General features: G+C 49.1%; 1 protein-coding gene across 1 annotated transcript; it reads right to left on the bottom strand.

Moving 5' to 3' along the window:
• Positions 1-8,204: 8,204 nt before the first annotated feature.
• LOC112846282 (nuclear factor 7, ovary-like) lies at positions 8,205-9,347 on the bottom strand. Its single transcript, XM_025905742.1, has one exon. The coding sequence runs from the start codon at positions 9,159-9,161 to the stop codon at positions 8,616-8,618; it is 546 nt and encodes a 181-aa protein (XP_025761527.1). The 5' UTR covers positions 9,162-9,347; the 3' UTR covers positions 8,205-8,615.
• Positions 9,348-9,594: the final 247 nt, after the last annotated feature.

The following is a 9,594-nucleotide window of genomic DNA, read 5'->3' as shown; positions in this document are numbered from 1 at the left end:
CAGCAGCAGCAGCTTCATCCACGCCGCCTGCAGCAGCAGCAGCAGCAGCAGCAGCTTCATCCACGCCGCCTGCAGCAGCAGCAGCAGCAGCAGCAGCAGCAGCAGCTTCATCCACGCCAGCAGCAGCAGCAGCAGCTTCATCCACGCCAGCAGCAGCAGCAGCAGCTTCATCCACGCCAGCAGCAGCAGCAGCAGCTTCATCCACGCCAGCAGCAGCAGCAGCAGCTTCATCCACGCCAGCAGCAGCAGCAGCAGCTTCATCCACGCCAGCAGCAGCAGCAGCAGCTTCATCCACGGCAGCAGCAGCAGCAGCAGCTTCATCCACGGCAGCAGCAGCAGCAGCAGCTTCATCCACGGCAGCAGCAGCAGCAGCAGCTTCATCCACGGCAGCAGCAGCAGCAGCAGCTTCATCCACGCCAGCAGCAGCAGCAGCAGCTTCATCCACGCCAGCAGCAGCAGCAGCAGCAGCTTCATCCACGCCAGCAGCAGCAGCAGCAGCAGCTTCATCCACGCCGCCAGCAGCAGCAGCAGCAGCAGCTTCATCCACGCCGCCAGCAGCAGCAGCAGCAGCAGCTTCATCCACGCCGCCTGCAGCAGCAGCAGCAGCAGCTTCATCCACGCCGCCTGCAGCAGCAGCAGCAGCAGCTTCATCCACGCCGTCTGCAGCAGCTTTATCCATGCCGCCTGCAGCAGCAGCAGCTTCATCCACGTCGCCTGGTCCACCCTCCACTTCCGCCTCGTCTGGCCCGCAGTCTTCAGGTCCCCAACTGCCACCTCAGCATCGCCGGCCACTTTCTGGGCCTCTTGCCAGATGTTATCGTCGTCGTGGGCAGCCTCCAAATCAGCACTGTCGTCTCCTTCCCCAGCGTCGCCGCCACTGCCCTCCGCACGGCCGGCCCCCGGATCAGCTCTGTCATCGCCGCCATCACTGTCTTCTGCGCGGCCGGCCTTCAGACCTGCTTCCTTGCCGCCACTGCCATCCACGCGGTCGGCTTCCGGACCCCGTTTTGTTCCCGTTGCTGGCCCCGGGTCGGCCACCTGAACTGTTTGGACTCCTGTGCTGTCTGCCCCCAGGCCGGCCTCCTGAACGGTCAGTGGACTTTGTTTTGGTTGACTCTGACTCTAGCCCTGTGTTTTCCTGTGCTCCCCGTCGCGTCGTAACCTCAACTTTCTGTGTGTTCATGATTTCCAGTCCTCCTGCACCTCAGTTTAGAGTTTTGTTTGCTTTTGTGAGTTTTATTTTATGTTGAAGTTTTGTCCAGCAATAAAGCTGCGTTTTCAGTTTAAATCTAGTTTCCAAAGAGTCCTGCATTTTGGGTCCGCCACTCCTGCCTGCCTGCCACACAGCCAACCATGACATTTTACGTGTTTTGGAGTTTTTACGTGTTTCTGAGTTTTTACCTGTTTTGGAGTTTTTAAGTGCTTCGGGGTTTGTACGTGCTTTGTCTCTAGGGGCCATGGTAAATATACTTTTATTTATTCACTCCACATAAAACGTAATATATAAATCATATAATACAGAAATTAACTATTTACATTTCCATGGCCTCTCCGAACTCCTCCCACACTTGACTTTTTGCTTCAACCACTCCCCGAGCTGTGTTCTGCGTGGCCTGTCAGTACCCATCAGCTGCCTCTGAAGTCCCACGGGCTAACCAAACCCAATAGGACTCCTTGTTTAGCTTGGTGGTTCCCTTCACTTCTGGTGTCCACCATTTGGTTCGGGGTGACCACCACGACAGGCACCAACCACCTTGTGAATGTAGCTCAATGCAGCGGCTTCGGCAATGGAGGTGCTGAACATGGACCATTCAGACTCAGTGTCCCCAATCTCCCTCAAAATGCTGCTGAAGGTATGCGGAGGTGTGTGTTGAAGATCTCGCGGACTGGGGCCTCTCCTAGGAACTCCCAGCAAATCCTTACTATAGTTTTAGGTGCGCCAGGTCTGTCCAGCGCCCTACCCCATCACCTGATCCAACTCCCCACCAGGTGATGATCAGTTGACAGCTCAGGCCCTCTCTTCATTCCATTCAATTCAATTTTATTTATATAGCGCCAAATCACAACAAAAGTCGCCTCAAGGCACTTTATATTGGACAGTAGATGCAGAGAAAAGCCCAACAATCATATGATCCCCTATGAACAAGCACTTTGGCGACAGTGGGAAGAAAAAACTCCCTTTTAACAGGAAGAAACCTCCGGCAGAACCAGGCTCAGGGAGGGGCGGGGCCATCGGCTGCGATCGGTTGGGGTGAGAGAAGGAAAACAGGATAAAGACATGCTGTGGAAGAGAGACAGAGGTTAATAACAGATAATATAGCAATATGGCAAGAAGGTCATCACTGCGTCAAGCACTGTCTGCGACCACCCAGTGGGAAATCTTCAGAGAGGCTGCAACATATAACAACATCACTGACCTCCAGGAATACTGTGTCTGTCATCGACTATATCAATATGTCATGATCCTGGGTCGTTGACCCAGCGTTTTGTGTTCACTTTGGTATCATCTTATGTTTTATGTTAATTCTCATTTTGTATTAGTTCTTAGGGTTTGGTTCTTGTGTTTAGTGCTTTAGTGTTTTATCAGCCCTACCTGTGTCTGTCCTCTGTGCTCTGTTCATGTCCCCGAGTTTGTCTTATAAAACAATCTGAGTTTCCTGTTTTACTTTGTAGGTCTGTGTCTCGTTATGCCCATTAGTTCCAGCTGTGTCCCCTCCTGTGTCCCTTTTCCTGATTACCTTGTGTGTGTGTGTGTGTGTGTGTGTGTGTGTGTGTATATAGTGGGTGTCAGTCTGTGCTCCTTGTTGCATCGTATGCATTACTCTGTGTTTCTCCATGTTTATCAGTTTTACTCTGCCTCTCTCTGCCCAGCCTTCTTTGTGTCATCTGTGTATTCCCCACTGTCCTTATGTTTTCAGGTTTGTCTATTAGTTTTTCCAGTTTAGGTTTATGTTTAGTTCTGCCCTCGCCTTGGTTTGTTCACTGTAAATAAAACCTCACTCGCATCTCCAACACCGTCTGCAACTTGGGTCCTCATTTAACTCCACCACACGACTGCTGCCCCAGCCGTAACACAATAAGTGTATACATGATGAGACAGTGGTCAAAACCATCAGGAAGCAAGCTAACCAAAAACCATGGCTAACCGGGGAGGTTCACTCTTTGCTGAGGGCTCGGAACAAAGCCTTCAAATGTGGGAATACTGCACCTTACAGTCTGGCAAGGAAAAACCTGTGAAAGGGGATCAAAGAAGCGAAGAGGCTGTATGCACAAAAACTGGACAGCCACTTCAAGAGCGACAAAGACCCACGAAGGCTGTGGCAGGGCTTCCAACACATTACAGTCTACAAGCCCCCTCCCCCGACGTTAAGGCGGAATGATTGTTCGCTACCAGACGAACTGAACGATTTTTATGGACGGTTTGAGGCTAACAGTACCACCCAGGCACAAACACTCCCACTGCCATCAGGTTTTTCAGGTGTCTACAGCTGAGGTGAGGAAAGCCTTTGCCAGTGTCAACCCACGCAAAGCAGCGGGACCAGAAAACATCCCTGGACGTGTTTTAAATGCCTGTGCAGAGCAGTTGAAAGACGTTTTTCCAGACATCTTTAACATCTCTCTCAGACAGGTAATTTTGCCAGCTTGCCTTAAAAGTGCCACCATAATACAAGTCCCAAAGAAACTCAAATCGGCATGCTTAAATGACTATGGCCCTCACACCAGTTTTGAGTAAACGCTTTGAGGGGCTGGTCTTGAAGCATATCATGAACGGTCTCCCAAAAGACCTGGATCCCCTTCAGTTCGCATACAGAACAAACCGATCTACAGAGGATGCTATCTCCATCACACTCCATGTTATGCTGTCACATCTGGAGAGGAAGAACACCTATGTCAGAGTTCTTTTCATCGACTTTGGCTCAGCTTTTTACACGATCATTCCACAGCAGTTGGTAGAAAAGCTGATGCTATTAGGCTTGGAATCTGCAACCTGCAACTGGGTTTTCAGCTTCTTAACAAAGCAGCAACAGACAGTCAAGGTGGGCAGCCAAACATCAAAGACCATCTTAGTCAGCACAGGCTCTCCTCATGGGTATGTCCTGAGCCCGCTGCTGTTTAGCCTGCTCACACATGACTGTACGGCCAGACTAAGCACTAACCACATCATGAAGTTTGCAGACGACACAACGGTGGTAGGTCTCATCACTGACAACGACGAGTCTGCCTATAGAATGGACGTGGAGCAGCTTGGAGCGTGGTGCAGATCCCACAATCTCACCATCAATGTGGACAAAACAAAAGAGGTGGTGATCGATTTAAGGAAGGCTGGCAGAGATCACCACACCGACCTCACCATAGATGGTGCTGCTGTGGAGAGGGTTAGCACAGAGAGTTAGCACATAAAACCCTACAACAACAATACACTCCCCAGATACACACTCTACCTAATTTAACCATCCCCTTCTGTGAAAGCACTGCTGTTATCTACCCGAACGAATGTAACTGGAGTTTGTTTTAGAACTTTAAGGTATTTATGCCTTTTTTGCTGCTCTTTTTTAAACTTATTCCCTTTAAACTGTATTTATTCTTTTTTAAATGTATTGGTTTTTTTGTTTTTTTTAAATGTTTTTTTTATTAGTTTTTTCCTTTTTCACAAATAGTACATAATTGCATAACATAATAAAGTATACAATTCAGAACCAAAAATAAATAAATAAAAAACATAAACAAATAAACAAAACAGAACAAAAACAAACAAATAAACAGACTGACAACTAAGCACAAAACACCAGCTCAGGTCCATCTAAAAATAAATAAATAAATAAAAAGAGAATACAATACAGTGCAATACCTGTAGTCCCAGTAGTACGTTGAAATTTGAACATTCAAGAGAATCCTTGTAACATAATATTAGAAACATCAGGTTCCACATAATTCAAGTATGGTTCCCACACCTTAAAGAATTGATCTGTTTTTGAATGCAGTACACATGTAAGATATTCCAATGGCACTAGATCCAACACTACTCTTTGCCAACCTTTAATAGTTGGTGCTTTTTCATTAATCCATTGGAGTAGTATATTCTTCCTCGCCGCATAGGTGAGAACACAGTACAATCTCCTATTATTCTTGGATATTAACCGCCGGCTGGGGAGGCCCAGTATGAGTATGAGTATGAAATGTATTGGCTATTGCACTGTAGAGGCTGGTGAGAAACAGTATTTCGTTTTAGGCTGTGTAACACCATACAAAATGACAATAAACAATAAAGTCTTGAGAGCTGCTGGCACAGTTTGGAGGTGTTCTGCCCCCTGCTGGACACACAGAGCTACAACATGAGGATCAGAGGAGGCTGGTGCTGCTTCACCTTCAGACCTTCTGACCAGCATCCTGCAGCATCTGGAGCAGCTGTGTGGTGCTGTCATGTCAATAAGGATCAAAATCTGTGGGATGTTTCCAGCAGGGGTTATAACCTGCAGTTAGCAAGGTGTACCTAATAAAGTGGCAGTATTATGTCACAGTGCAGCACGTGTGGTTAGTGTGTTTGTGAACGGCTTCGCTACTGAAGGCTGCCTGCTGAGCTGTGTGTGTTTTTGTGTCACCAGGAGTCGGGAGTCAGGAACGTCGTCACGAGGGGAAATCACGGAGTGGAATCGGGTTTTTGGAGTTGCCATCTTTTCACCGTTATGGACACGTGCACTGTGTGGGATTCACAGAGGAATTGCCACAGGAGTCACAGTGCTGTAATTGTTTATAGTTGTTGGTTTCTGTCCACTCACCATAAATAAATCCACTGTCCTTCACTAAGGGTCTTGCGTTTGGGCCCTACTTTCCTCAACTCCACGGTCCTCATTTGCTGACCGTGACAGAATAATCCCGCCGCCATGGACCCAGCGGACTCAATGGAGAGTTTTAGGAGGAAGGTGACAGACAAAGTTAATCGTCTGTGTGACCTGTGGCTGGAAGCGCACGAGTAGGGTTTATGTCGCGCTGTGGAGAAGCAGCTGAAAGAGACGCTGTCTTGCTTCTCTTGGGTATTGGATACACTCTACCCAATCGTCGCAGACTTTCTTGTTCACACGCTCCACCTCCACTCCCTCCTACTCAGGCTGCTTTTCAGCCCAACCAGCTGGTGGATCCGCAGCCTGACACACCGGTCCGGCATTGTCCAAGAAGCAACGCTCACGCCGCTGGCGCTCTTCACCACAGCCGCATTCTCAGACTTCACAACAACCGGCTTTGGTGAATCATAAGGACAATTTTTTTCATTTTCCACTCCATCTGTGTGTTTACTTGGGCACTGTGAGACCGCCAAGCCTGTAACTCAGGCAGCCGCCCAGTCTATAGCTAAGCGGTCTGGCATTCAATCATCTACCCCACCTGCAGCAGCCTCCACTCCACTATCCACTCCAGCAGCTCTGGATGCTGCTGGGAATTAAATGAACTCCATTAGTGTCTTAAATTCTTTCCCTGTGATGGTGGAAATGGAAGGGGAAGAAAGAAAGAAGAGGGTAGAAGAGATTGAGGAGATAGAGAGTGTTGCTAAAGATTGTACCTCGCTGCCTTTACTCCTACTTACTGCTGCTCTCTCTACCCAACCGATTGCTGTTGCTATGCCACCATTCACTCCACCTGCAGCTCAGTTAGCTGATCAAGCACCTGCAGCTCAGTTAGCCGCTCAAGCACCAGCAGCACGGCTGCCACGTCCAGCGCGCGCTCCACATCCAGCAGCACGGCTGCCACGTCCAGCGCGCCCAACAGCACGGCTGCCACGTCCAGCGCACCCAGCAGCACAGCTGCCACGTCCAGCTCGCCCAGCAGCACGGCCGCCACATCCGCGACCAGCAGTACGGCTGCCACGTCTACATCCGGCGCGGCCACGTCCTGCACGGCCAGCACATTGGGAATCGTGGGTTGTGCTACATTGTTGCCCACCGGAGCTGCCATGCCGCTGCCACTGGGCCCATTGCCGCCCGCCGGAGCTACAGCGCCGCCTCCAGACCCGTGGCAGGCCACCTGAGCTGCGACAACATTTCCGCCACACCCATGGCAGGCCGCCAGAGCTGCTACGCCGCCGTCATCGGAACCGGGGCAGGCCGCCGGAACTGTTTTGCCGCTGCTGCGGGACCCGTGGCCGCCCACCAGAGCTGCAGCGCTTCCACCACTGGAGCCGAGGTAGGCCACCTGAACTTTTTTGGCTGTTGCGGCTCAACCCACAGCAGGTCTAGCCTGTTTTTTGCCGTCCACCTGGGTCGGCCGCCAGAACTGTTGTTGCCACTAGGGCAGTGGTTGGACTATTGACCTGAGATTTGTTTTGTTTTGTTTTGGTTGGCGGAGATGTTTTGTGAGCCCTCCGTCCTGGACTGCCCACCGTGGGTTGGTTGTACTGTGGGTTGTGTTTCTTTTTTTTTTTTGAGCCGTCAGGAGCCGGCCCTTAGAGGGGGGGTACTGTCATGGCCTGGGTCTGATGACCCAGAGCTCATGTAGTTCTTGTATATGTTTTTCCATATGTTATGTTTTTGGTGGTTTTCTCTCCCTTTTTTTGTCCTCTTTCTCCCTGTGTTCTCCCGGATGTTTTTGAGTAGCTGAGGGACTGCGCTCATTAGCCTTCACCAGCTGCAGCTGATAGCCTCATGAGGAGCGTCCTATTTAAGAAGGTGGGAGAGCTCCAGTCGGCGCGGGATTATACCAAGTCGAACCTGTAAAGTACCCAAGTTGATAAGTGTGTTTGTGAACGACTTCGCTACTGAAGGCTGCCTGCTGAGCTGTGTGTGTTTTTGTGTCACCAGGAGTCGGGAGTCAGGAACGTCGTCACGAGGGGAAATCACGGAGTGGAATCTGGTTTTTGGAGTTGCCATCTTTTCACTGTTATGGACACGTGCACTGTGTGGGATTCACAGAGGAATCGCCACAGGAGTCACAGTGCTGGAATTGTATATAGTTGTTGGTTTCTGTCCACTCACCATAAATAAATCCACTGTCCTTCACTAAGAGTCTCGTGTTTGGGCCCTACTTTCCTCAACTCCATGGTCCTCATTTGCTGACCATGACAGTTTGATGTTTCCCTTTGAATCCCCCTGAAGATACTGACAGTGAAGCACGTACATAATACTGCAGCCTTTCAACTCTGAGCTTATTTAGTTCTATTAATACACTGAAATCTCATTTGTGTCATGAAGAAAGTCTTTGATCAAACAGAATTCAAATATCAGAAACATTTCATATATGGAGTTAAACATGAATCATTGTTTCAACAATATATTTATTGTTGTCATAAACAGACAAGAAGACAACAACAAACTGCTCCTCCCATTCAACACATGTCAGTCCATATCCCAGCAAACTAAATCATCTCCATTTACACACATCAAATAGAAACATGAATCACTTGTAATGATTAGAAACTTGATAAAATTTCAAATCTAGTTTGGGGAGTCATTCAGTGAGAAACAGTGAAATGATTTTCCATGTGAAAAGGTGGACAGCAGAAACAGAAAGAAACAGTGAGAACTAAAAGAGAAACAAAGAGCTTTGGAACAACGAGGCAGCAGGAGGACAGCTGCAGTTTAACAGCTTCAATTCACTGACAGGAAACAACATTAGAAATATCATCATCCTCAACTCATCTGCTCCACTGACACTGACACCTTCAACGGCAACACCTTCACTTTACCACCACTGTTAATGTATGGAAACATCCTGTGAGTGAAAGTGTGTGTGAAGGTGTGTATGTGTGTGTTAGTATCAGGATCAAAGAACGACAGCTTTCCTCTGTTCCAGTCCAGATTCACTCTGATCCTCTGGAGCTTCTTCTCTACTGAGAGAGCAGTGGATCCAGCTGATGGTGAACATGAGTATTTACTTCTATAAAGCTCTAGTCCCCAAAATCCAAACGTTATGTCTCCCTTCCTCTGCACAGACTCTGCTAACACACCCAGTTCCCACCATGTATTGTCTCCAACCTCAACATCCCAGCTGTGAGTCCCTGAGTTAAAGCCCTCAGAGCCCAGGACAGAGAAGTAATAGTCAAACCTCTCTGGATTATCAGGAAGCTGCTGTTCATCTCCTACTCTCACACTGGTCAGATCTTCAGACAGGATGAGTTCTGGATAAGCAGTGTTTGGGTCCAGAATGAGAGGAGTGTAGGAGACCATGTCCTTCATGTTGTTCCAGATGTTGAAGGTCAGGTTACCCAGATGTTTGGCCTGGTCTATCAGAGCTCCTGAGGGCAGCTGTGGATCATCCAGCAGGGGGCAGCGCTGGACTCTTTGCACTGCAGCCTTGTAGTTGTGCAGGAATGAGACGTCTTCAGCTCTCAGCTCCTCCTCTGTGGCTCTGACTGTGTCTGAAAGAGCTGCTATCTCTCTGCTCAGAGCCTCCATCTTCTCCTTCATCATCCCACTCTTCTGCTCCTCTTCCTCCCTCAGTGCAGCCAGCCTGGCCTCCTCTTCCTCTGCTAGAAACTGGTGAAGCTTCTTAAACTGCTCCTTAATCTGCCTCTCTGTGTGTCGGGCCTGGACCTTAATGTGTTCTGCTGTTTGACCAAACTTCACTTGAACTTCTTCACAAACCTTTAACTTCTTCTTTAAGGGCTCC

Source organism: Oreochromis niloticus, linkage group LG3 (genome assembly GCF_001858045.2).
Source record: "Oreochromis niloticus isolate F11D_XX linkage group LG3, O_niloticus_UMD_NMBU, whole genome shotgun sequence".
Lineage (NCBI taxonomy): Eukaryota > Metazoa > Chordata > Actinopteri > Cichliformes > Cichlidae > Oreochromis > Oreochromis niloticus.
The sequence above is the reverse complement of the archived record's forward strand: the minus strand, read 5'-3'. Positions and strand labels throughout refer to the sequence as shown.

Excerpts from the sequence above, each read along its gene's own strand:
- LOC112846282 (XM_025905742.1), bottom strand. The coding sequence starts at position 9,161 with ATGAAGGACATGGTCTCCTACACTCCTCTCATTCTGGACCCAAACACT.